The 27,811-nt window shown below is 52.8% G+C and overlaps 2 protein-coding genes across 2 annotated transcripts in view; both read left to right on the forward strand.

Moving 5' to 3' along the window:
• Nucleotides 1-8,492, forward strand: part of LOC127035306 (A.superbus venom factor 1-like) — a 46,734-nt gene extending 38,242 nt beyond the window's left edge. The window contains exons 37-41 of the mRNA XM_050925017.1: nt 1,207-1,296; nt 2,010-2,099; nt 3,114-3,197; nt 5,761-5,896; nt 6,265-8,492. Of these exons, the coding sequence (XP_050780974.1) occupies nt 1,207-1,296; nt 2,010-2,099; nt 3,114-3,197; nt 5,761-5,896; nt 6,265-6,406 (542 nt within the window). The 3' untranslated portion in view covers nt 6,407-8,492. The remainder of the gene's footprint in view (nt 1-1,206; nt 1,297-2,009; nt 2,100-3,113; nt 3,198-5,760; nt 5,897-6,264) is intronic.
• A 7,176-nt stretch (nt 8,493-15,668) lies between these two features.
• Nucleotides 15,669-26,844, forward strand: LOC127035319 (retinol dehydrogenase 8-like). The gene is made up of 6 exons (XM_050925044.1): nt 15,669-16,092; nt 16,970-17,131; nt 21,999-22,178; nt 22,751-22,844; nt 24,088-24,271; nt 25,376-26,844. Exons 1-6 carry the CDS (start codon nt 15,996-15,998, stop codon nt 25,604-25,606), a joined length of 948 nt encoding a protein of 315 aa, XP_050781001.1. The 5' UTR covers nt 15,669-15,995; the 3' UTR covers nt 25,607-26,844.
• Nucleotides 26,845-27,811: the final 967 nt, after the last annotated feature.

The raw sequence follows: 27,811 nt of genomic DNA on the forward strand, positions 1-27,811 counted from the left end.
GCTCTTCAGGAAGACAAGACAGTATAGCGCATGGGGCACGAGCCTGTGAGGCAGGAGTTCTGGGTTTGGCTCCTCAGCTCTGCCTTTGACCTTGTCGCTCTGTGACTCGGTTTCCCCATTCCTAACATAGGATAACAGCTCTGCCTCAGAAACAGCTTTAAAGCTCATGCAGTGCTCAGCTACAGTGACAGCTCTTCTCTTGAGCTGCCTTCCCAGTCTTGTGGCTGGGACTTGAGGAAACCTGGGTTCTGTTCCCAACTCTGGATAGAGCACTGGGGGCTGGGAGTCAGGACTCCTGGGTTCCTTTGCCACTGACTCCCTGGGTGACCTTGGACAAGTCTCTTCATTGCTCTGTGCCTCAGTTTCCTTTCTGGAAAAAGCCTTTCCACCATAAGAATCACACCTTCACCCGCTTCTGCCCCCCCCCCCCAAAAGGAAATGATCACCAGTTTGCTGGCCTCTTCAAACCAGGGCATCCAGACCTGTGAGGAACTAATTTAAGGGGAATGAGCCCAGCTGGGTAGTTAAATGACTAACGAGCACCTGGGCATGATAAAAGCCCTTCATTACGAGGAGGTGCTGATCCAGAAAGCAGCTCTCCTAAGGGTGAGGTGCTCTGGGAGAAATACAGGCCCCATAGAGGCAGGTGGCTATGCAACCCCTGACCCTAAGGGAAAATCCTTTAATTCAGGTTTATTTGTATTTAGTACAGAACCAGGGCAGGGGAATTTGGACGTATACCTTTTTGCGGTGTGTGCAGTTCTAAAGGGAAACTGCAGCAGAGTGCGCTCGCAGTGCCACACTAGGCCAGGAGGGGGCGGTACAGGATGGGCAACAGAAATAAAATCTCAAAATTAAAATCAAACCACAGACTCCTTCCTCAGCTGAGTTTTAGCTCCAAAAAGGGAGAAGAGTCAGAGACTCCATTAGGTTCACAAAGGACTTTGCCAGTGATTTTACATGGAAGATGCCCAGATACTATGGTGACGGGCAGCTGGATAAAATCCTAAAATACACAAAGCGATTCCGCAGGGAATTGAAGCCAGATTTTCCAGACAGAATAACCCGTCCTTAGCTCGTAGCTCTTCGGGACAGGGACTGTCTCTCACGGTTTGTGCAGCATCCGGCACCAGGGGGCCCTGATCACTGTGTCTGTGCACAATGGGGACTCTGACTCTAGAGTAACAAACCTTTTCTCTCTTTCAGAAAACCGCTGCACAAAATTTTACCACCCAACCCAAGACAGCGGCTTGCTGAAGGTGCTGTGTGAGGAGGACGCCTGCCGTTGCATGGAAGGTAAAAGGAGACCAAAGGGAGAAGAAGATTTCTCTGCTCTGTCCCTTCACCGGCTTCTATGCTACAGGCTGGAACCACAACTGACCTAGTGGGCTTGGGCCAGTGAGAGAACCGGGGATGCAGCACCAATGCACTAGCCCTGCCGGGTGCCGGCCCGTGGCAGCTCAGGGATCAGCAGCCCTCGGCTTGGAGCGAGCTTGGGGGATCTAATGGTTCTGGGTCCAGATTGCGCTCCTAGAATGCTCCCTCTGTGGTTCTCCGGTGGGGAGAATCTGTGGACCCTTGCAGTTCTTGCAGTTCGCAGAGATAACATGCAAAGCGACCTCTCCTCCTTGGCCAGGCCCTGATCTCTGGCTGCCTCTGGGACCTTTCCACATGGAGGGGGCACGGGCTTGGGTGTCAGGACTCCGGGGTTCTATTCCCCGCTCTGGGAAGCGAGTGGGGACTAGCGGTCAGAGCAGTGGAGGGTTGGGAGTCAGGACTCCTGGGTTCTATTCCCACCTCTGCCATTGATTCATCATGTGACCTAGGGCAAACTCATCGTCCTGTTTATGTCACAGCTTCCTCGTCTAGGCAATGAGTGTGACACCCACCCATCACCCGGGGGGGCTGTGAAGCTGAATTCATTCATGTCTGTAAAGGGCAGCGAAAGCCCAGTGTGAAAAGGGCTGTAAACTTGCCACTTCACTAGGATCATCTGCTTCTGTCCCCAGAGAAGTGCAGCCTGATCAAGAAATTTAAACACCCCCCTGCTGACATCTCTGTCCGCATCGAAGCTGCGTGCGAGGCTGGGGTGGATTACGGTAAGACAGGCCCTATGTTCTGGTTTCATTTCTCCTGATCGGCTGTTTCCAGGGGAGGGCCAAAGCTGGGGGTGAGATCTGCCAGTGATCCTAAAGGGAATGAACTCCTGATCCAGGCAGGGATAACTGCAATGAGCCTAGCAGCAGGAGAGAAGAAGCAGGCCACATAATGTGGGTATGTGTGAACTCCACCACATGCCTTGGCTGATACAGAGATGAGGGCTCTGGGCTGGGACTCAGCAGAGCTGGGATCTATTCCTGCCTCTGGCCTGCTGGGTGACCTCGGGCAGGTTGTAGCCCTTCTGTGCCTCAGTTTCCCCAATTATAAAATGGGGATAACAATACTGACCTAGTTTGAGATCTACTGATGATAAGACCTAGGCACAATTATTTATCCGAAATGGGTGGCCAAACTTTTTTAACAAGGGTTTTTTTCCCACCTGTTACTCAGCTATTTGAGTTAAATATTTAAAACCCACTGAGTTTTAAACAGTCTGAATAAAACCCACTTCCCCTTCCCAGTTAGACTGAAGACAGCCAGGCCTGGGAGATCCGCTCTCCAGGCAACCACAGAGGCCTCTGGTGGGGGGAAAAAGAGTCTGAATTCATCATGCATCTTCCCCCAGGCCTTTTACACAGCAAGAAAACTTGGGCCAAGTCCATTCCTGCCCCCATCTGCAGGTTTCCTTTTAGTGCCTGAGACCCACTGATGTAGGACCCTACATCCCACACCCCCACTGGTCTAGGAAGCAGCCAAGCGCTGAGCAAGTGGGGTTGTAGATGATGACTGGTGGTGTCTCTTTGCCCAAATGGGTGGGATTTGATTCTATTCTATATAGGTTCTTATCCTGTAAGACACAGATCTGGAACGGACCCTCTGGGTCATCAAGTCCAGTCCCCTGCAGGCACCCCCGTCACCGTGGCATCTGGCTTGTATTCTGTAGATCAGCCTAGACGGTCGTGATGGCCCCTTTGGGCTTTGAACAGATCTCTGACTCCCATCTTCTCCCACAGTCTATAAAGCTCAGCTGGTGAAGGTACAGCAGAACGGGATGTACAATTACTTCACCATGAGGATCGTGCAGGTCATTAAGGAAGGTAACGGCCCCTGCTGTGAACGTCTGCCCGCGTCTCACCCTGCGTGCAGGCTGTCCTCGTTACAGGGTGCAATGCTGCCCGCTCCCCCAGCCCCAGCTTCTGCACTCGGACTTTTCACCTGCGTTTTATTTCTGTACATCTGGGAGGTGAATTTAGTGCTCCTTGAAAACGATGGAGGACATAGCACCAGCTGAGAACTGCACATTTCAGGAGGGCTCCACTGAAGTCAGTCCATGCAGCTGATGCCCCTCAGTCCCGACCCACAGCCCCTGCTAGCTCAGCCCTGGGCCTCCCCAACTCCAGCTCTGCCAGTGCCCCTTTATCCTGACCCACAGCCCCCTGCTAGCCCAGCTCTGGGCTTCCCCTGCCCCACAGCTCTGCCAGTGCCCCTCAATCCTGACCCCCAGCCCCCTGCCAGCCCAGCTCTGGGCTTCCTCCTCCACCCCCCAGCTCTGCCAGTGCCCCTTCATCCTGACCTACAGCCCCCTGCTAGCCCAGCCCTGGGCTTCCCCCCATCCCAGCTCTGCCAGTGCCCCTCCATCCTGACCCACAGCCCCCTGCTAGCCCAGCCCTGGGCTTCCCCCGCCCCACAGCTCTGCCAGTGCCCCTCCATCCTGATCCCCAGCCCCCTGCTAGCCCAGCCCTGGGGTCCCCTTTCACCATCAGTCATGTGCCTTAGACGCCCTGCTATCCCCAGGGCCGGATTAATCTTTTGTGGGCCCTGGCACCCAGACCTTGGCCCTGTCCCCTGCTCCACCCCGAGGCTCTGCCCTCACTCAGCCCCTTCCCACTGAAGCCCCACCCCTGCTCACTCTCTTCCCTCCAAGGTCCCACCGACCACCACATGGGGGAAGGGATGGTGGCGGAGAGGAGCAAGTGGTAGGTGGGGCCATGGTCTGGGTACCAGGGCCCCCTCAGTGTGAGCCCAGCGTCATTGTAAACCCGGTACTGGCCATGCCACGCCTTGTCTTCCCTCTAACTAGCTCTTCTGATGCGCCTTAATCCCATCCCACAGCCCCCTGCTATTCCAGCCCTGTGTTCCCCCGGTCAGCTCTAGCAATGCCCACCATGTCATCAGAGACGTTGTGAAATACAGCCTTGCCCGTCCCCGAGAGTGCGTCACGCTAGAAAACGCTCCAGACTGATCAACGCTCCAGTTCTCCCCAGGGCGGGCACTGCCTCCGCATTCCTCCCGGGGGCTTTTAGCTGTCAGCTTTGACCTTGGTAGTCTCATAACAGCTCCGCGCACCCTGAGCCTACCAGGGGCTCCTCAGGAGAGGCCGATATTTCTAAAAAGCTGTCTTTGGAACAAAGATCAGAACAAAGCCACAAACTGAAACTTCCTGCTAAATGAAATTTGGATTCAGTCAGCAGAAACGTTCCTTTGCGATCAAATCAAACTCTTCCATTCTGAGCTCAACTTTTCCAAATGGTCTAGTAGAAAATAAAATAATTTTCTAACCAAAAAATCTCAATATCCCAGTCCCAGATGGTCAAAGAGGAGGATTTTGGCTGAATCAAAACACTTTTTTCAGTGTTTTTTTTTAAAGAAAGTTTTGTCTGAATCGACACATTCCTCTTGATTTCAACAGAACGGTATTTTGCTCTGTTAAAAAAATGTTGATTAGCGTTACCCCTGCCTGAGAGGCAGCCAGCCTCCTTCGTGATGCAGGCCCTGAACTGGCTGCTTCTTTCATCCCATTTAGCTGCGTGTTTTCAAAGATGACTAGGGGAGTTAGACACTCAATTCAGTGTGATCTGGACTCCTACGTCCCTTTGGCTCCTTTGAAAATCCCAGCCTATATTTCAAACCTGCAGCACGTTTACTTGCAGTATATATTTCAGTCACTTGCTGTCGCTGTGCACTGAAAAGTCCCAGACAGCACGTGGACCCTGGTAAACAAGAGAGACAAAGCTGTGTGTCAAGCTCTGTGCAAGCCAGTTTTTTAGAGTCTGTGATTGTTTCCTGTAATAAACGCCCCCTATTTAAAGGACTGTGAGTCCATGTCTTGTGATCATGGGAGGCTTTTTCCAACAAGACAGAGGAGTCCAGGTTCTGATCTCATTTACACCAGCATAAATCCAGTGTGATTCCACTGACAGGGATTTTGAGCTCACCTGCCCTGATGTCATAAGAATTGAGCCATACTGGGTCAGACCAATGGACCATCTAGCCCAATATCCTATCTTCTGACAGTAGCCAATGCCAGGTGCTTCAGAGGGAATTAATCGAGTGATCCATCCCCTGTTGTCCATGCCCAGCTTCTGGCAGTCAGAGGCTAGGGACACCCAGAACATGAGGTTGCATCCCTGACCATCTTGGCTAACAGCCATTGATGGACCTATCCTCCAAATGTCAATCCAGAGCGACCCCTGGAGACAGATTCTGAGCACATGTCAAACTAAAAGAGACCTCTTTGAAATCAAGAGTCACTCTGGATTGGCACCTGTTTAACTGAGATCAGACTCTTCTGCAATGGGTCTGGCTCCTGTTCACTGATCTGTCACCAGTGATCATTCTGCTCCCCATGCTCATAGGGCATCGCTGGCTTTTTTTTTAAAGGGACAGAGCAAAGCATCCAGGGGAAGACCCGTCGATTTATCAGCCCAGTGGCTTGCAAGGCGACCCTGAACCTGCTGGAGAACAGGAGCTACTTGATCTGGGGCCTCAGCAGTGACCTGTGGGACCTGAAGACTGAGTGAGTCTCCAGCAGGCTCCTGGAGAGGCAGGAGGTTTATGAGGAGGGGGAAAGGTGGGCTGATGGTTAATGCACTAGGCTGGGACTCAGGAGAAGTGGGTTCAATTTCCAGCTCTGCCACTGACCCTATGTGATCTTGGGTAAGTCACTTCATCTCTATGCCTCAGTTCCTAAGCTGTTTGGGGCAGGGACGCTCTGTGCGGCAGCCAGCCACAGCGGGGCCCTGAGCGAAGTGCTCCCATACTAACAATGGGGAGTGGTTCTCCTTAGTGCCCTGTGATCTCTGCCAGGCTGTACCCTGGACATGCAGGGTCACCCCCTCACCCCCCAAGGGCTGTGTTAACGTTTCCTCCTGCTCTCTCTCCCAGGATGGCATACTTGCTCGGGAGCGGCTCCTGGATTGAGCTGTGGCCAAACCCCCTGGAATGCCAGCAAGGACATTTCCAGGCCCTCTGCAAGGGGCTGGAGGCGTTTGCCCAGCACATGGTGACAAACGGCTGCCCTTCATAGACTGAGAAGATGAGGACCCAGGAATGTCACCACCAGCTGTCCCCCTATCTGTGGGGAGATCTCCCTCATAACCCCATCTATAGTGTAAATCAGAGTCATGGCAGACCCTCTATACATTTCACAACAGCAGGAGTAGGACTCACACCCTTCTGCATGCAGTCCCCTACCTCTGGATCTGCAGGAGACTCTCCTTCTGCTCATAGCACAGGGCTTGACACACAGCTATGCAGTTCAAATTCCAGTTTTCCATAACCCTCTATTGATCCTTGTAATACACCCTGCTCTGCAATTTCTGAAGACATTGATCCAAGCTCTCTGGAGAGAGGACAGAGAACGGAACCGTACCGTGTGCGGGTCGCCCCACCTCTGAGATCCCCAAGGGCTCTGTCATTTCCTTACACTGTGGCACACTTCAACAGTCCCTGAACTGAACTGATTACTCCTTTGTACAACACCTGTTGCAATGACCTCCCTTGCCCCCCCCCCCCCCGAATCCTCAATCCAGAAACTTTGTGCCTCCCAAGGGAGCAATCCTGAGGCACAAATCCTGGGTTTGTACCTGTTTTATCCCGAATGTGAATAAAGTTTTGCAGCAGCAGCAGGGAAATGGCTCTCAGCACCCAGGAGGGGAGATTTATTTCATGGCCTGCTCTAGACTGACTCCAAGCCCCCTATAACACTAGGGAAACTTAATGCGCTGTGTGGAAGCTCTAGATTGTAAGATCTTTGGGGCAGAGACTGTCTTTTCATTCTGTGGTTGTACAGTGCCTGGTACGGTGGGGTCCTGGGTGCTGTGATCATACAAATAATTTAAAATAGCCTGGAATAAATCTTCATTAGAAGCACCCTAATACTTGCCGAATAAAGTGACTTCTGGTCTGGAATTAAGCATCCACAGGAGCTTCTCCAGTCAGTTTCTCTGTATAGACAAGGAAGGATGATGGTCTAGTGGTTAAAGTATGGACCTAGGCGGTGGGAGCCCAGGATTTAATTCCCTCCTCTGTCCTCCTCTGATCCCTGGGCAAGTCACATGGCCTCTCTGTGCCTCGGTTCCCCCGCTGAACAACAGGGAAGACAGCATGGCCTCCCGGGGGTCGAGGATAAACCCATTAAAGAGCGTGACATGTTTGAGCCCCAGCGATGATATAAGAAATAGGGGTTATTTCATTACCAAGCTTGCCCCGTGCTCAGCCCTTCTTACGCAGCAGAAAGACAAAGAGGGAACATTTTGGCTAAGATTCCTGAGCACGGACCCAGCCTCGGTACATCTGTGCTCCGACTGCAATCCAACAACCCTAAGCAATCTCTGCGGTAATAGGCAAAGGACCCTCCCGTGCTGTTTTGCTGAGCAATCTGGTTGGTTTTTGCTTGGAACGGGCACATCTCAGCAAGTGGCGGTTTGTTTAAAACCTTCCATGATCCAGAGGCTTGATTCTCACTTGCCCTACCACCCCTTTGATGTTGCTGTTGCAAAGTAAAGGGACCATAACACTGAGAGATCTCTCCTGGCAGAGGGCATTGCTTGAGCTGCTAACTCCTTGAAGGTCCTGACACAGGGGATGCGGTCAAGGTGGAGTGGGCATGGCCAGCATGAAAATCTAGCAAAACAGCTGTCCAGATTAGTCAGTGGTGTGCTAGCCACACCCCCTTGGCCTTGGCCATGTCCCTCAGGCCAAGGGCCACACTTGTGCTCCACATCACTGCATGGCTGTTCAGTGTGTAAGTTAGAGTAGCCTCAAGGCTGCTGTAAACTATGCGGGAAGGGACAAAAATGGTGTAAACCCACCTCTGCCCCTGCCCTGATGCTAGTGGTGAATGGATCTCAGCCAGAGCAGGGAATCGGAGGCCCAGAATGCTATCTTGCTCAGGGTTTCCAGAAATTGTGGGGTATGAAGCCTCCCATGTGGACAGCTCCTCACTGAGCTGGTTCTGGCCCTTGTTCCAGCCAAATCCCAGAATGGCAGTGAGCAGGGAAATTGGTCCTAAGACCATAAGAATGGCATACTGGGTCAGACCAACGGTCCATCTAGCCCAGTATCCTGTCTTCCGACAGTGGCCTCTGCCAGATGCTTCCAACCATCCTCTGTTGCCCAGTTCCAGCATCGGGCAATCAGAGGTTTACGGACACCCAGAGCATCTTGGTCCCTGACTGTCTTGGTTAATAGCCATTGATGGACCTAACCTCCATGAACTAATCTAATTCATTTTTGAACTCAGGTATAGTTTTGGCCTTTGCAACCTCCCCTGGCAACAAGTTCCACAGGTTGACTGCGTGTTGCGTGACAAAATACTTCCTTTTGTTTGTTTTAAGCCTGATGCCTAATAATTTAATTGGGTGACCCCCTGATTCTTCTGTTATATGAAGGAATAAATAACACATCCTTATTCACTTTCTCCACACCATTCCAGATTTTAAAAACCTGTAGTTTATCCCCCTTTAGCTGTCGCTTTTTTAAGCTGAGCCATCCCAGACTTTTTAATCTCTCCTCCTACGGAAGCTGCTCCACACCCCTAATAATTTTTGTTGCCCTTCTCTGCACCTTTTCCACTTCTAATATACCTTGTTTTGAATTGGGGCGACCAGAACTGCAGACATGATTCATGATGTGGGTGTACCATGGATTTATGTAGTGGCATTAAGATAATTCTACCTTACTATCTATCCCTTTCCTAATCGTTCCTACCAGTCTGTTCGCTTTTTTGACTGCCATTGCACATTGATCAGATGTTTTCAGATAACTATCCATGATGACTCCAAGATCTCTTTCCTGAGTGGTCACAGCTAATTTAGATCCCATCATTTTATATGTATAGTTGGGATTACGTTTTCCAATGTGCATTACTTTGCATTTATCAACACTGAATTTCATCTGCCATTTTGTTGTCCAGTCACTGAGGGCTGGTCCACACTAGGGGGCGGAAATCGAGCTTAGATACGCAACTTCAGCTATGTGAATAACGTAGCTGAAGTCGAATATCTAAGATCGGATTACTCACCCGTCCAGATGGCGCGGGATCGACGTTCGTGGCTCTCCGTGTCGATTCCGGAACTCCGTTGGGGTTGATGGAGTTCCGGAATCGACATAAGCGCGCTCGGGGATCGATAGACGCGATTAGACGCGATATATCGATCCTCGAGCAATCGATTTTAACCCGCCGATACGGCGGGTAGTCTGGACGTGGCCCTAGGTTAGTGAGATCCTTTTGTAACTCTTTGCAGTCAGCTTTGGGTTTACAAAATTACTCAAGATAGTTATCATCTGCAAACTTTGCCATCTCACTAATTACAGCTTTCCCCAGATTATTTATGAATACGTTGAACAACACAGGCACCAGTACAGATCCCTGGGAAACATCACTATTTACCTCTCTCCATTCTGAAAATGACCACTTATTCCTATCCTTTTTTCCTATCTTCTAACCAGTTCATGGGAGCACTTTCCCTCTTATCCCATGACTGCTTATTTTGCTTAAGAGCCTTTGACGAGGGACCTTGTCAAAGGCTTTCTGAAAGTCCAAGTACGCTATATGCACTGGATCACTCTTGTCCACACGTTTATTGATCCCCTCAAAGAATTCTAGTAGATTGGTGAGGCATGATTTCCATTTACAAAAGCCGTGTTAACTCTTCCTCAACAAATCATATTCATCTGTGTGTCTGACAATTCTGTTCTTTACCTTAGTTTCAACCAATTTGCTGGTACTGACGTTAATCCTACTTGCCTGTAATTACCAAGATCGCCTCTGGGGCCTTTTAAAAAAATTAGCATCACATTCCCTATCCTCCAGTCATGTGGTCCAGAAGCTGATTTAAGTGGTAGGTAACATACTGCAGTTTCCCCCTTTATTATTTTAAAGTATTTATAATTGAACTTTTTTTGTATCTCAAAAGCATTTTTGAGGTCAGAACACGGAGGGCCTCACACCACACAATGAGACCCAGCAAGTTGTGTTTGGAAATATGTTAGCTGGTCATAGTCACTACAAGTGCATGGTAATGCTGTGCAATTTCATCCATAGAATATCAGGGTTGGAAGGGATCTCAGAAAGTCAGCTAGTCCAACCCCCTGCTCAAAGCAAGATCATTCCCAAGACAGATTTTTATCCCAGTTCTCTAAATAGCCCCCTCAAGAACTGAACTCACCACCCTGGGTTTAGCAGGCCAATGCTCAAACCCCTGAGCTATCCCTCCCCTACAAAATGTATAAATGGACAGCGGATCAGCCCTGGAGAACAGTTGTTTGGAACTGCACAACAAAATGGCCCAAACCTCAAAAAACACCTCAGACAAACACTTCAGAGCTTGGCTACTTCAAAATAAAGTGCACATATAAAAATGAATCAAGGGCAGCAGCGACTCAGCTGTCATGAGCCACATACAGTAACAAAGCCCCGTGTCCATGCTCCAACCCTACAATAACAAGCTACTGCACAGGTGACCCTACCATAACAAAGCCCCATTTGCATCATGGCACCCCGATCTTCCCTGCACCCCCCCCGGCTTTTCCCCTTCCCCAACACACCCCTGCTCTCATGGCACCCCGATCTTCCCTGCACCCCCCCGGCTTTTCCCCTTCCCCAACACACCCCTGCTCTCATGGCACCCCGATCTTCCCTGCACCCCCCCAGCTTTTCCGCTTCCCGAACACACCTCTGCTCTCATGGCACCCCGATCTTCCCTGCACCCCCCCGGCTTTTCCCCTTCCCCAATGCACCCCCTAGCTCCCCATTCTTCCCAGTGGCAGGCTCCAACCCTACAATAACAAAGCCCCAGCGGCAGGCTCCAACCCTACAATAACAAAGCCCCAGCAGCAGGCTCCAACCCTATAATAACAAGCTACTGCACAGGTGACCCTACAATAACAAAGGCCCACGTGCATCCTCCAACCCTACCATAACAAAGCCTCATCCGCAGGCTCTGACCCTACCATAACAAAGGCCCACGTGCATGCTCCAATCCTACAATAACAAAGCCCCATCGGGGGCTCCAACCCTACAATAACAAAGGCCCACATGCATGCTCCGACCCTACCATAACACAGCCCCATTGGCATGCTCCGACCCTACCATAACAAAGCCCCATCGGCAGGCTCCGACCCTACAATAACAAGCTACTGCACAGGTGACCCTACAATAACAAAGGCCCACGTGCATGCTCCGACCCTACCATAACAAAGCCCCATCCGCAGGCTCTGACCCTATCATAACAAAGGCCCACGTGCATGCTCCGACCCTACCATAACAAAGCCCCAGCGGCAGGCTTCGACCCTACCATAACCCTGCACCCCGAGTTACCTTGCAGCGGGTGGGGATGGCCAGAGGGTGCCCCTCACCGCTCCCGGGGGGGGGGGGACAGGCAGGAAGGGCGGGGCACGGGGGGGCGCTGGGCAGGGCTCTGCCCCACGCCCCGGGGGAGGCCGGCTGGCAGGGACTACAAGCCCCGGCGTGCTGCGGGCTCGCGGGGCGTTTCCCTCGGCCGGTCGGGAGAAGGAGCCGGAGCGGGAGCCGCTGCCGACCCAGCTCGCAGCGGTGCAGGTAGGCGGGGGGCTGGGCTCGGAGCTCCAAGGGCAGCGGAATCCGGCAGCAAGGGGCTTCCCCCCATGTCTTCGCCTTGTGCTCAGCCTTCCCCCGATCCTGGGGGGCTGGGAGATTGGGGTGCATCGCGGATCGGGGCCCAGGCGGACCCAGGGATACACTGGGAAGAGTGGGGAGCTGGGGGTGCATTGGGGAAGGGGAAAAGCCGGGGGGGTGCAGGGAAGATCGGGGTGCCATGAGAGCGGGGTGCATTGGGGAAGGGGAAAAGCCGGGGGGATGCAGGGAAGATCGGGGTGCCATGAGAGCAGGGGTGTGTTGGGGAAGGGGAAAAGCCGGGGGGGTGCAGGGAAAATCGGGGTGCCATGAGAGCAGGGGTGTGTTGGGGAAGGGGAAAAGCCGGGGGGATGCAGGGAAGATCGGGGTGCCATGAGAGCAGGGGTGTGTTGGGGAAGGGGAAAAGCCGGGGGGGTGCAGGGAAGATCGGGGTGCCATGAGAGCAGGGGGTGTGTTGGGGAAGGGGAAAAGCCGGGGGGGTGCAGGGAAGATCGGGGTGCTATGAGAGCAGGGGTGTGTTGGGGAAGGGGAAAAGCCGGGGGGGTGCAGGGAAGATCGGGGTGCCATGAGAGCAGGGGGTGTGTTGGGGAAGGGGAAAAGCCGGGGGGGTGCAGGGAAGATCGGGGTGCTATGAGAGCAGGGGTGTGTTGGGGAGCAAGATCTGGGAGCTAGGGATCCCTGGGAGGGGGGTGCATCTGGACGTGGAGTGCAAAGTGCAATGGGGGTGTTGGGAACTGGGTCTGCAGCAGAGACGGGGTGTTTTGGGGTGTGGGGGTGCAGGGTGAGTGTCCATTAGAAGCACAGCACAGAGTGGCTCTCTGGGGAGCTGGCCTGAGAACCACCTTCCGGGGTGGGGAGGCCCAGCGGAGACCTTCCTGTGGGGAGAGGAGCCCCTTCTTCTATATATAGCCTGACCCTGCAGGATCTAGCACCAGAATAAGCCAGGATTAGTCAGGCTAGCTACAGCTGCTGTGACTGCTGCTTTCCCCGGGAGCCAGGGAAGGACAGAGCTCTGAGGATGGTGCCATTTTGAGCAGTAATCATGAGTTTCCAGGGAGTGGTTTATTGTACTGAGTGCTGACCATCTCCCCTCCTTAATCCCACCTGGATCAGACGCCCACAGCCCCGGAGTCCCCCTGAGTCATCCTGGACCATCTCTTCCAGGCGTGGTCAGGTACAGCTTGTATAGGCCCTTGGTGCTCACTGGGTTCGGGGGTGACCTACCTGGGTTCTGGGCCTTCTCTGACCCGCAGGCCTGGGTGAAACACTGACACCCCCTCTGCATTTCATTAGTGTTGGTATTACAGAAGCACTGAGGTCAGGGCCTTGCACAGAGCCTCAGCCGTGACCAGGGCCTGCCCCGCATCGTGCCGGGCGGTACACGGGCCCCCATCATGCCAGATCCTGCACAGACACATAGTGAGAGACAGTCCCAGCCCTGAAGATTTTACAGTATGCACAGAGGAAGGCTGGGTATAAGGAATTATTATTGTACCCAGTTTGCAGGCAGGGAAACTGAGGCATGCGTATGCCATAACTTGCCTCAGGTCTGCATGTGGCAAAGGTGGAAACTGAGCCCAGTTCTCCTTTGTCTGCCTGTCACTTTAGATTCTTTGGGGAAGGGACCGTCTCTTACTCTGTGCAACGACCAGTGCGTGACAGAGGACCCCAGTCTCAGCTCTGTCTTGTAGGTGCCCCATAGTCCAAAATTACAGTCCTAGAAGTGACAGGTTTCAGAGTGGTAGCCGTGTAAGTCTGTATCAGCAAAAAGAATGAGGAGTCCTTGTGGCACCTTAGAGACTAACATATTTATTTGATTATAAGCTTTCATGGGCTAAAACCCACTTCATCAAATGCATGCAGTGAAAAATACAGAAGGCAGATATATATACACAGAAGACATGAAAAAATGGGTGTTGCCTTACTAACTATAATGAGAGTAACCAATTAAGGTGGGCTATTATCAGCGGGAGAACACTTCAGCCTCCCTGGTCACTCAATAACAGACCTCAAAGTCGCGATACTCCAGCAAAAAAACTTCAGAAACAGACTCCAATGAGAAACTGCAGAATTGGAATTAATTTGCAAACTGGACACCATTAAATTAGGCTTGAATAAAGACTATGAGTGGGTGGGTCATTACACAAAGTAAAAACTATTTCCCCATGCTATTTTTTCCCCTACTGTTACCCACACCTTCTTGTCAACCGTTGGAAATGGACCCTCCTGATTATCACTACAAAAGGTTTTTTTCTCTCCTATTGATAATAGCCCACCTTAATTGATTCTTCTCGTTATAGTTAGTATGGCAACACCCATTTTTCATGTCCTCTATCTTCCTACTGTATTTTCCAGTGTTGCATTTAAAAGGCCTCTCATCCTATGAGCAACTGGACTTGTTTTGTGTATATCACACCTGCTCAGGCATCAGCTGTGAATTTCTGGCTCCCTTTTTAAAGAACTTTTATCGCCTTGATCAATAGAAAAGTAGGTTATAACAGAGCGTAACTGAACAGGAATAAACCTGGAGAAGGACCTCCTCCTCGCAGGCCTGACCCCCTCGGTAATCGTCCCGTGGCCCCTTTGCCAGCTCTCTGTACCCGCCTGCCCGTGCTTCCCAACTGTGGTGGAATTCTCAGCCGGGTGAGATCAGCAGGATGGGCCTTTTGTCCCCAAAGAAATCAAAGCTTAGAGGAATAATAGCCCAGGTTCTGCCCTTTGACTGGTTATAATTCCCCACCCAGCTCTGCGGCTGGCCTGAGAGCAGCCTTGCTGAGTCTGAACTGGGTCAGGGGAGAGATCCAAGGTGAGGATCCGGCATGGTGAACTGAGATCCAGGGCAGGAGTTGCCATGGGGAGCTGGTGCTCGTTAATTTTTAATTGCTGACTGCCTTGGCATAGGGCCCTGCTGTTGTGTCTGGCCTGTCAAACGCATCCGCAGATGAAACCTGACGTTGGCCAGCTTGTCGGGTTATTAGAGGTGTTGTGGTATCCCATAGAGACCTCAGCTGTGATTGTGGGGGGCCCACTGTGCCGGGCGAGAGCCAGTGGTGCTTCAAAGAGCTCACAGCCGAAATAGACCAAGGAAGGGAGTGGAGAAAGAGGGACAGAGCTGCAGTGCCTTGCCCAAGGTCGCCCAGAGGCCGAGCCAGGAAACTGAACCACTGCCCTCGTCTGCCCCCCATGCTCCGGCAGAGCTGGGTCACCCGCAAGCCCTGATTCACACCCCACCCCCCGCCCTGTTCCCAAGCATGCTGACACGGCCGCGCCGAAGCCCTGGGGTGTAGATGCCGCGTCCAGCAGCAGCAGCAGCAGGTTTCTGGCAGCGTGAGAACACCCCCTCCCCGGGCGACAGGAGCGTCCCATCTAGCTGCCTTTACACCAGGGGTTAGGGAGGTTAGTTACGGCGCTCGGGGGCTGGGCTCTTCACTCCCCTGAGCTGATGGGCGGAGCCGGGCCCAGCCCCGGCTGCGGGAATAAGAGGCTGAGACGGTTCCAGAATAGAACAACATGTTCTCCCCGCGGGAGGGGGATGGGCTAAGGCTGGCACCACATCACCTGGTGGAAATCCTCTCCTAGGAAGAGACCGAGATCAGAGGCTGGCGGGCGGGTCACGTAGAGGGCAGCCAGATCAGTGAAGGGGGAGATGGGACTGGCACAACTGAGTAGATCTATGTCCTAACACCTCCAGCCCCTACTTTGCCCACTAAGCCTAGCTCTTCTCCACAGAGCTGGGGATAGAACCCAGGAGTCTTGATTCCCAACACCATCCTCCCCTCTGATCACTAGGCCCTGCTCCCTTCCCAGAGCTGCAGCTAGAACCCAGGAGTCCCAACTCCCGATTCTCCCCCGCCCCCAACCACTAGGCTCTGCTCCCTTCCCAGAGCAGCAGCTAGAACCCAGGGGGTCCTGAGTTGCAACCGTCATACTCTAACCACTAGACCCCACTCTCTCCACCCTCTTTGAACCTGACTTCTCTTGTCTGGACAGATAGACAGGGATGTCCTGCAGGAACGTGCTGCTGACTGGCTGCTCCTCTGGGATCGGGCTGGCTCTGGCCGTCCGGCTAGCTAAAGATGAGCTGAAGAGATTCCGAGGTGAGAGGATTGGGCTGAGGATTATAAAGAGCTGGAGAAGAGGAGGAACATGCCGCATAGGGCAGAGAAATGATAATGATCTTACAATTTCTATGGCCTTTTGTCCCCAGGAGCTTCATAGCCCTATGTACCGAATCACTTCTCCCACCGCTGAGATGCAGCCACCTCTGGGGTGGGATGTGGCTGCTGTTAATACAGAGATCATTCAACCAGTGCTGAAATGCAGCTACCTTTGGGGTGGGATGAGGTGTGGGAACAATTTATGCAGGGTTTGCTCACCTGCTGCTGAGATGCAGCTGCGTCTGGGGTGGGGCACATCAGCTGTTAATGCAGAGATTGTTCAGCCACTGCGGAGATGCAGCCACCTCTGGAGTAGGGTTTGGCTGGTGTGTAACAACTGTATGCATGGGAGTTTAGGACCAAGACGCGCAGAGTGCTTTGTTCAGTCGAAGCTGCAGGGAGACGCTAGGGAGGCAGAATGTAACTAGCGAACGGGTGGGGCAGGGAGGGGCATCCAGCATCCTGCGAAAATTGCCCTGCAATCTCTGATGGGGCGGACACTGACCAGGTAAATGGCACCGTTCTGCCTCACAGCACCCACTGGTGCCACACTGGCATAGCCTGCAAGGGGAGAGCACCCTCTACTAAGCCCCCACTCTAATTTTGCAGTACAGTTCCCCCTAGTGCATCAGAGTCTGTGCAGACAGAGCCCCACCCCTGTGCTCCCTACTGAGCCCCTCACCCTGCAGCACCCATCTTAGCCCTGGGAGTCTCCCATCCAAGCACCAAGCAGGCCTGAGCTTGCTTAGCACAGGAGTGGGGCTCTGAGCTTCCTGGCTGGTTTGAACCCCCTTGCCCCCTCCATCTCTCTGCCTAGTCATCGCCACCATGAGGAACCTGGACAAGCGGGAGGCCTTGGAGAAGCAGGCGGGGCCGGCACTGGACAAGACCCTGGAAATCCGCCAGATGGACGTGACCAGCGAGGAATCCATCCGGCGCTGCGTGGAGGGCATTCCCCAGCGGAGAGTGGACGTGCTCGGTAGGAGAGCCGGCCCAGCCTCTCGGGGCTGCATGGGCCGCCTTCCTTGAAACGCATCCGGTGGGGGGAAGTTGGGGGACTGCTGCGCTCTTCCCTCACCCCACAGAGGCACCGTGGGAGTAGGGGCTGGAGCAGCTGGGGGTTCCTCCAGAGGAGAGAGGCTAAGGAATGTCTTGTCTTGGGTACCTTAGACACGCCCACTTAAGCCCCATCCCTTTAGGCCCCACCCACTTAGACTCCACCCAATTTCTAGCCTGTAATTTACAGAGCCCCTTACAGGTAGCTTCTGCATTTGCCCCCCTGAGTCTCTACTCCACTCTGCCCCCGACTCCAGGGTGCATTAGTGAAACGTCCTGTGCTCACACATGTGTTCAGTGGTTTCCCCAGGAATTGAAATTAGGGTGGGTGTTCGAATTTACAAGGGGGGTGTCAGGACCAATGAGATATATAAAAGAGATATGAATAAAGTAAATGTTTTGTTAGGATTATGCAAATTTAACATAAGAATAATGCAATTTACACCAAAACACATAACAGGTCTAGATTTCTAAATAAATATACATTTTTAAAAAAAGTATCTAATTTAAATTGACTTTTGAAAAGTAAGCCATCTTGGGGTAAGAGGAAAGTCCTCTCATGGATCAGTAACTGGTTAAAAGATGGGAAACAAAGGGTAGGAATAAATTATCAGTTGTCAGAATGGAGAGAGATAAATAGTGGTATCCTTGAGGGGTCAGTACTGGGACTATTACTGTTCAACATACTCATAAATGATCTGGAAAAATAGGTTAACAGTGAGGTGGCAAAATTTGCAGATGATACAAAACTATTCAAGATAGTTAAGTCCCAGGCAGACTGCGAAGAGCTACAAAGGGAGCTCATAAAACTGGGTAACTGGGCAACAAAATGGCAAATGAAATGCAATGTTGATAAATGCAAAGTAATGCACATTGGAAAACAATCTCAACTATACATACAAAATGAAGGCGTCTGAATTAGCTGTTACCACTCAAGAAAGAGATCTTGGAGTCATTGTGGATAGTTCTCTGAAAACATCCACTCAATGTGCAGCAGCAGTCACAAAAGCAAACAATGTTGGGAATCACTAAGACAGGGATAGATGATAAGACAGAAAAATCATATTGCCTCTATATAAATCCATGGTATGGCCACACCTTGAACACTGCGTGCAGATCTGGTCACCCATCCTAAAAAATATATATTGGAATTGGAAAAGGTACAGAGATGGGCAACTAAAATGATCAGGGGTATGAAACAGGAGGAGAGATTAAAGTGACTGGGAATTTTCAGCTTAGAAAAGAGATGACTAATGGAACCCTTTTAACCTGCCTGTCCGCATTTCAGACAGAACTTTGTGCACTACTAAAACTTGCTTCTGGTGGGAAAGACACTTGTAATTGTTTTTTCCTGGGCTCTGTGTGACTAACAAACCACCTCAGAAATGAGAGATGCAGTCCTGCCTGGCCTGGTGCCACTGATACAGAGCAGGACTGCATCAGGCACCATATCCCCATTAGTCCTGACTAATGGGGATATGATAGAGGTCTACAAAATCTTGACTGGTGCAAAGAAAGTGAATAAGGAAATTGTATTTAATCCTTCACATAACACAAGAACTAGCAGTCACCCAATGAAATTAATAGGCAGCAGGTTTTAAAAAAACAAAAGGAAGTACTTCTTCACACAATATAAAGTCAACCCAGGGAACTCTTTGCCAGGGGATGCTGTGAAGACCAAAACTATAACAGGATTATAAAAAGAACTAGATAAATACCTGGAGAACAGGTCCATCTGTGGCTATTAGCCAGGATGAGGAGGGGTGCAACACCGTGCTCTGAGTGTCCCTAGCCTGTTTGCTGGAAGCTGGGAATGGGCAACAAGGGATGGTCACTTGATGATTACCTGTTCTGTTCATTCCCTCTGAAGCACCTGGCCTTGACCACTGTTGTAAGACAGGGTACTGGGCTATATGGACCATTGGTCTGACCCAGTATGACCATTCTTATGTAAAAAATTAATTATAATAATAAAAATGTTTAGTACAGAAACTCCCCAACATAATGACCTCTCAAGATAGCAACAATGTGAGATGACAACCTCGGCAAATAATGCATTTTAAAAATCTTGGCCTACTAGGAAACATATTTATATAAGTTTCCATTCTCAGTCACAAATCTAGCATTCTGGAGCAAAGTGACTAAAATATAGTCCAACAAACAAATGTTTATTTAACATGCCCCTTGCTTTTCCCTCCACCGCACTCCACTCACCGGTGTTGTCCTTGGTCAGTGGAGACTCAGGCCATGGCTACACTAGAGAGTTGCAGCGCTGATGAGGGGGTTACAGCGCTGCAACTTAGGATGTGGCCACACTTGCAAAGCACGGCCAGCGCTGCAACTCCCTGATTGCAGCGCTGGCTGTACACCCGGTCGAGCCTCGGGTGTAGCGATTCCAGCGCTGGTGATCCAGCGCTGGTCAGCAAGTGTGGACCCCACCAGTGCTTTTATTGACCTCTGGGGTATAAGGAGGTATCCCAGAATTCCTGTCCACAACAAACCGGAAGAAAGGGAGAGCTCGGAGTTCAGCCAAACTGCTTATTTAAAAAACAAACACAGCTCCTGTTTGCTGAGCGAGCGGAGGCAGGCAGGGGAATTACTTTGCAATGTTCAGAGCTGTTTGCTTGAAGAGAGAAACAGCACTCTCACACGGCAGAGGGGGAGGGGGAAGTCCCTGTTGAGCAGATGCTTATCTGGTCTGACGGCTATTTAGGAGTGCATAATTTGCATTTAGTGAATGAGAGAGGGGTGGGGGAAGAGGTCAGAACTTTTAAAATGATTGAAGGTAGGCACTGTGGTCTTCCAGTCCTTAGAACTTGCAAGGCAGGGAGCTGAGAACAGTGTCAGCTCCAAAAATCCACTCTCTCTGTCTCCCCCACGCTCTCTGTCACACTCCACCCCACCGCCCTCTTTTGAAAAGCACGTTGCAGCCACTTGAATGCTGGGATAGCTGCCCACAATGCACCACTCCCAACAGCGCTGCAAATGCTGCAAATGTGGCCATACTGCAGCGCTGGTAGCTGTCAGTGTGGCCACACTGCAGCGCTGGCCCTACACAGCTGTACGAACACAGCTGTAACTACCAACGCTGCAGAACTGTAAGTGTAGCCATGGCCTCAGAGTTCAGAGATGCTTTCACGTGAGTACACCTCCCAGGTGGGGGACAAGAAGGCACCTTGCTTGTTCCTCCAGCTGCTCACTGTTTGCTCTGACCACGTCTGTTCGTTGTGCCACTGTTCACTTCACCACTCCGTTGCCAGTGGCCCTGCGCTGTCACCTTCTGCTGCCACCTGCCACTGTGACCTCTGCGAGTCGGTCCCTTGAGGTTCCACCAGCTCTCAGTGATTTCAGCTGAGCTCTCAGTGTGGGAAGCTCGCTCACTGCTCGTGCAGTCTGGGCTGTCTCTTACACAAAAACACTGTACCCACAGGGCCACTGTCCCCACAACAGGACTAAGCACTTAGATGTGATTGTCAGTGATTTCAGCTGCAGTGGTCACTTAACAGAGCAAAAGACTCTCTATGGAGCCTAATCAGCTCTGTCATTAAACAGTGGAGAGGGACAGGTCCCCACCCTCTCTCTTGATGTCTTCAAATCATCACAGGCTAAGTACAGTTCTACTGCCCTTTACTCATACAACAAGAACAACATTTCATCCCTCAGTCCCCCCACATTCAAGTGGTTTGTAACCCAACCCCAGGCAAAATCTATCACTTGGACAACACAGCTCTGTTTGCTGGATACCTAGGTAGATTAGGTGTGAATGTAAATACGATCTGGCCCTGAAGCCTTTCCCCGCAGCCCCAGCTCATCACTAGCTGTCAGGGAGAGCTCATTTAGACTTTGCTTACAAATCATCATTTGAAATTATTAGGTTGATCAACATCACCGAAATGAATGCACTGACATCATAAAAAACAACAGCTGCATAAGGAAGCAAGGAAGCTAGTCTATGTTCATACTTTTCATATCTATTATACTTTTTCAGTTACACATATTTTATCATTCACTGTATAAGCTTTTAAAGTGTGTATTAATATTTCAGTTTAAATTCAGATTTCCAAACAGTCACTAAATTGGTATGTAACTAGCTCACAAAACTAGGGGGGGTATTGGGGAAATTCGGGGGGGGGGGAGTAGGGAAATCACTGCATGTGTTGGTAAAGGGGTGTAGGGCTCAGAGGGGAGGCTGGTGTAAATGGAGGAGCTGGGTGGCTTCGCCCTGCCCATTTGCCCCCACTAAAAATCTGGCCACAAGTGTGAGGGCAGGTGCTGGCTCTTCGGCGCTAAGGTTGCTGTGTGGGGCAGGGGGCAGCTGACACAGGGTCTCACGTACATGCGCCTAACTGGCCTTGCTGGGTGGTGACCCAGCGGAGGGTTCGGCTGAACAGGGAAGGGGTCACTCCGTAAAGCAGGGATCTCGATGCGTTCCCCAGCAGAGCTGAGCCTCTGCTCAGGGGAAGCGAAGGAAACGCCATATGGGATCAGACCCACGGACCCATCTAGCCGGGTGTCCTCCATGACCTTGGATGGGCCCATCTAGGGGTCGCCTCACCTGCAGGAAAGGATCCGGAGCCTCACGGATGGGGCCAGCCAGAGAGCTGGCTGGGCCATTTGTGCCTCTGCCTTTGGTGACTGGAGTTGGAGGGAAAAGGGGATCCTGGCTCCCCCCATCTCAGTGGGGCTCCCCACTCCCAGTCTGCGCTCACCCTCCCAGTGGAGGGGGGAGCTACAGCAGCTGCCATACCCTGGGGGGGTTCCTGGGGCTCTCACGCCCCCCTCCGTTGCAGTGAACAACGCGGGGATGGGCATGATCGGGCCGGTGGAGAGCCAGAGCGTCGCTGCCATGAAGAGTCTCTTTGACACCAACTTCTTTGGGCTGGTGCGGCTGGTGCGCGAAATCTTCCCCGACATGAAGCGCCAGCGCCGGGGCCACATCGTGGTGATGAGCAGCGTGCTGGGACTGCAAGGTGAGACCGGGGTGGGGTGGGGGGCTGTGGCCCCTGGGGACCGGCTGCATCTTGCTGATTTGGGGGCGGGGACGGGGGACGGATCCAGGCTTCTGTGGGAAGTGATGGGCCCACGCTGTGTGGAAACTACCCAGAGCCCCAGCCTGCCCCCTTCCCCCAGCATGAGACCCTGACTCGTTACTCTCCTGCTGGGACCCTGAGCCCTGGGCTCTCTCACCCTCCATGAGACACCAACCCCAGTGTGCTGGGTTCTGTATGGTATTTATTAAGTGTATTACGGTAGCCCCCAGGAGCCCCAGCCATGGCCCAGGGCCCTGCTGTGCTAGGTGCTGTACAAACGCAGAGCAAGAAGCTGGTCTCTGCCTCGATACATAAGCCAGGAGACAGACGGGGGAGCCCCAGGAGCTGGTGGGACAATTCTGGTCAGTACCACAGGCAGGTGTCTCCCCTCCCCGGTGGCCAACCACTCAGCAAGCTCTGGGCAGGCCCTCCCAGCAGAGCAGAGCCTCACCCTTGTCCAGCCCAGCTTCCTCCTCTCCCGCTGCTTCACCGCTCTCCCCTCTGCTCCCCAGGCCTCATCTTCAACGACATCTACTCCGCCTCCAAGTTCGCTGTGGAGGGTTTCTGTGAGAGCTTGGCCCTGCAGGCGCTAAAGTTCGGAGTGAAGTAAGTCCTGGGGGCAGGGCTGTGTAGGGGAGATAAGCCCCAGTGCTGCAGGGGGGCAATGGACATTCCCAGCCGCTCCTCGTCTGAAGCTTGGAGGGGTTGCCGGCAGGTGGCTACAGGGAGCAGATGGGAGGTGCCTGGTTGCTCTGTTGATCCATTACAATGACTGGGCAGCCCCCACCACTGCTGACTTTGCTGGTGCTCAGATAAGAGGGATGGACATACTGAGGCTATGAGGGGTGGGCTCCAGAGGGCCTCTCCCTCCCCTCCACCCCATGGGCATCCTAGCACTGTTGGCTTAGTGCATCGTGGGTGCACGGAAGGGGAGGTATCAACCGCAGTGCTGGGACCTTAGGCGCAGGTGTAAGGATATTGGATTGTATGGCCCAGCCATCTGAGGCCTGGTCCACACTACAGCGTTAAATCGATTTAAACAGCGTTAAATCGATTTAACGCTGTACCCGTCCACACTACAAGGCACTTAAAATCGATTTTAAGGGGTCTTAAAATCGATTTCTGTACTCCTGCTCAACGAGAGGAGTAACCCTAAAATCAATATTACTATATCGATTTAGGGTTAGTGTGGACGGAAGTCGAAGTTATTGGTCCCATTCTTTTACTGAGCTACCCAGAGTGCACCGCTCCGGAAATCGATGGTAGCCTGGGACCATGGACGCACACCACCAAAGTAATGTGCCCTAGTGTGGACGCGTAAAATCGATTTTATAAAACCTGTTTTTTAAAATCGATTTTATTAATTTCGATTTTACTCTGTAGTGTGGACGTGGCCTCAGATGGCAGTGCAGGGAGGTGGGACCCCAGAGTTGGTGGGAGGAAGGGATGGAGGTAGGCGGGTGGCAGGAGGAAGGGAGAAGTGGGTAGATAGAGGGAGGAAGGGCTGGAAGGAGGAATGGGTGGAGCAGTGCGTAGATTAAAGGAGGAAAAGGTGTGGGGGTGGAAGGAGGGAGCAGTGGATAGGTAGAAGGAGGAATGGATGGGTGGAGCAGTGGGTGGATGAAAGGTGGAAGGAGGAAGGGGTGGGTGGTCTGATATGGGAGGGGCAGCAGGTGGGGTGCTGGACTAGAAGGCCCACTGGTCTATGGAGGTGGTGCCCCAAGCTGTGCGACCCAGCGCTTTGTCCCTGCATGGCACCTCCTGTCTGCGTGTGCCCTAACGAGCCTGGAGCCAGGCCCTAGCTGGCTACATGAGCTGTGATGTGTTACTGTCTCCTGCTCCTCCCCAGCATCAGCCTGATCGAACCTGGACCGGTGGTGACCGAGTTCGAAAGGAAACTCTACGAAGAAGCCGCCTGCATGGACCTGTCTGCCGTTGACCAGGAGACATTGGATATATTCCAAGGCTTCTACATGGCCTATTCCAAGGAAGTCTTCACGGTGCTGGGGCAGTCGCCGGACGAGGTGGCTGAGGTAGGGAGCCATCTCCCCACCCTCCTGCACTCACACTGACCCACTACCCCCTTCCTAGCCCTATAGCGCTTGGCTCTAACCACACTGACCACTGGGGACCTAGGGAGGATGGGTGGATAGTTAGATCCTAGGGGCCTGCTTGCCAGAGGTTCTAAGCACCCCTAAATCTAGTGGTGGCACCTGGAGCAGCCGGGGCTGCTAACATCATCTCTGGGCTCAACCTTAAGATGCTGCTCGGCCTCTGTCCTAGCCACCTGCCGCGTGGGGTGGGGTGTGGGTCTGTGTAAGGGCAGGGCGACCAGCGGTGAAGCAAGTATGTTAGTGCTCAGCGCTTCGAGATCCATAGATAAAAAGCATTTTTGTTGAGCTGGGCACAGCTATCCCTGTTTTACAGAGAGGGGAAACTGAGGCATTGAAAAGGGAAGGGAGTTGCAGAGCAGGGATTGAACCCAGGAGTCCTGGCTCCCAGCCCCCCTTCTCTAACCACTCTCCTCTCCTCCCCTCCCTGAGCTGGGAACAGAACCCAGGGGTCCTGGCTCCCAGCTGCCCCCACCCCCCATCACCTAGGCAGTACTGTAATACACCTAATAAATAACATATAGTGGCCAATGTAGTGGGGCTTGAGCCCTGGCTGGGGCTCGTAGGCGCTACCAGTACCAACAATAAGTGGTAATCAGAGTGATGCTGATTTACACCAGTTTGTGATCTGGCCCATTGAGTCCAATGGAGCCATGATTATTTATATTATTGCTGTGCCTAGGAGCCCCAGTCGTGGCCCAGGACCCCATTGTGTAGGTGCTGCATGTTATTTATTAGGTGTATTACGGTAGCTCCTAGGCATCCCCATCATGGCCCAGCACCCCACTGTGTTAGGTGCTGTATGTTATTAGGTGTATTATGGTAGTGCCTAGGAGTCCCCATCATGGCCCAGCACCGCATTGCGTTAGGTGCTGTACATTAAATGCCAGGTGGGGATGTGGCCCATTGACCCCAATGGAGCTGTGTCCGATTTCATACCAACTGGGGATCTGCCCCGGTACGGGTTAAGCCTAGGATGTGTCGGTCAAGTGTCTAACAGGCAGGCCCGTCCTCTGCTCTCCCCAGCACACGGCCAAGGTGATCATGGCAGAGAAGCCGCCTTTTCGCTACCAGACCAACAGCCTCTACACGCCCATGACCACCCTGAAACACGCCGACCCCACCGGGAACCTGCCTCTGAATGCCTTCCACCAGATGATCTTCCAGCACGACCGGCTCTTCAAAGCCAGCCTCAGCCTCCTCAAGATGCTGCAGTGGAGGAAGAGGAGGGACGTGTCCTATAACAAGTCTCCTTGAGACGAAGGCACCAATCCCCTTCCTCCTCCCTGGACAACACAGGCAGCTCCAGCTATAGATCCCCCCATCCCGCCCTCGCCCCGCTCCCATGCTCTGTACCACGACCCTCGTTTCCGGTGTGGACAACCACTGTAAAAGCACAAAACCTTGGACCAAGGGGGAGGTGCCAGCGCAGTGGGCGATGTGGGGAGCGGGGAGGAGGCAGCGTGTTTAGGAGCGTGGATCTACAAGGGGACTAGCAACACCCCAGTCTTTGCCCTCTTTTTAACCAGCTGATTCTTTTGTATCTTTTTTTTTAAGTACATTTGGGGTTTTAAAAAGGATTTTTTTTTTTTAAATTTGCAAAAAGTTGAGGATTGAGGTCCTGCTGTAGTGTAGGCCCCAGGAGTCCTGACTCCCACTCCCCTCCCAGAGCTGGGGATAGAAGCCAGGAGTCCCAACCTCTCCCAGAGCTGGGGATTGAACTCAGGAGTCTGGATGCCTGGCCCAATGTTCTAACCACTAAGCACCACTCCCCTCCCACAGCTGGGGCTAGATCCCTGGATGTATTGAGTTGTCTCCCTGCCCAAGACCCACTTGTGGGAGTGGGTCTGGCTGTGCTTCCACCACGGGGGGTGATAGACATCCTGCATGAAGCAGCAGCCCAGCTCGTGTGTGCCAGGGCTTGTGGCCCTGGCGAAGGGAGCCACGGGGCATCAGACTGTGTCCCCCTGACACTATCTGGGAGGCCTGTAGGAAGATGGCGGGGATGGCTCATCCAGGGAGGGAACGACTACCGTACTTGCTGGAGTTAGGGGCAGCATGTTTGCCAGCAGGCTACTAATGCAACCAGCCTTGGAAGCCGCTCAACTAGGGTTTGATGCAGCTCATGGCCCCGGCTTCAAGTGGGTTTAGCGGCAGGGCAGAGGGCAGTGAAGTAGTTTAGCTGGCACCTCTTAGGCACGTTCCAGGGGACAGCAACAGCTCCCAGGAGGGGGTGAGCATTTAGTTTGCAGCATTTTCCTCAGGGTGCTACACCCTCTTAAGGCCAGTTTCCTGATCTCCCCCTCTCCTCAATCTCCCCCTCGGGGGGCACCTGGCCCCCTGCCCAGCACCGGTGGTAGCGCTGGGAACATGTGCCTGTGTTGTAGTCTGTGCAATGACTCACTCCCCCAGCGGCTGTTCAGGGCCAGGCCAGCCCATCTGACCAACCTGTAGGGGTGCAGGAGTCCCTCTCTCAATAAACAGAGGTGCCCGAGCATGGTGACTGGGCTCAAGTGTTTTAAGTCCTGGGAACTTTCCAACAGCAGCCGCCCGGCCGGAGGCAGGGTCCTGGGAAATCTCACAGCTGAGTCCACGGAGGGAAGGGCAGAGACAGGACAGCTGGGGGGAGGCTACATCTGCCCCATAAGTTATCCCCTCCCCCCCATGGTACTAACAGCCCCCCTTGTGGTAGTAGTTGAGCCCCTCACACCTGCAAGTGTATTTATTTTCCCAATGCCTTGGGGCCGCAGGGTAGGGCTGTTCACTGTTCATATACAGGAAACTGAGGCACAGAGTGGCTAAGTGAGGTGCCTATGGCCATGCAGGAAGGCTGTGGCAGAGGCAGGATCAGGGTGGCTGTGCATGAACCCTTGTGATATCATTATAGCCTAGAGAAGCCCTCTTGTGCTTAGGGCTCTACCCTCCTGAAGAGAGCACAATCCCTCCCCCCAGCAGCCACCCTCCAACCCACCCCTTGATCCTGCCACCTTGCCTGGAGCCACACAGCCTGGAAGCCAGCAACTCACACTAAGCTGGTGGAATTGACACTGCCAGCTGGGAACCTGTTGGAAGCTCCCTGGCCTAGATCAAGGGGCCGGGGGGCAGGAGAGAGCCTCAGGGCCATAACCCACACTGGGGGCTGTGCTGTTGTGACCTTGTAGATCATAATGACCCTGGAGGGTTACAGTCATACGTATAATCAATTGCTTCCATGGCACCCCACAGCCACCCTCCTGTGGTGCAGCACCAGTGCAGGCAGGGAGGCCTATTGCAGCCATGCAAGCATCAGCCAAGGCCAGCCTCAGCCCGTTATGGTGTTAGCGGTGCCATCTTCTTCCTAGCATATACGCAACATGCTGCACACCCAGGATTCCTCACTGAATCTGATCCGAGCCGGGTACTGATGGGTACGGGGACCTGAACGCTGATCCGATGCCTGGTGCCCACAGAGGCACCAGGGCT

Source organism: Gopherus flavomarginatus, chromosome 16, assembly GCF_025201925.1.
Source record: "Gopherus flavomarginatus isolate rGopFla2 chromosome 16, rGopFla2.mat.asm, whole genome shotgun sequence".
NCBI lineage: Eukaryota > Metazoa > Chordata > Testudines > Testudinidae > Gopherus > Gopherus flavomarginatus.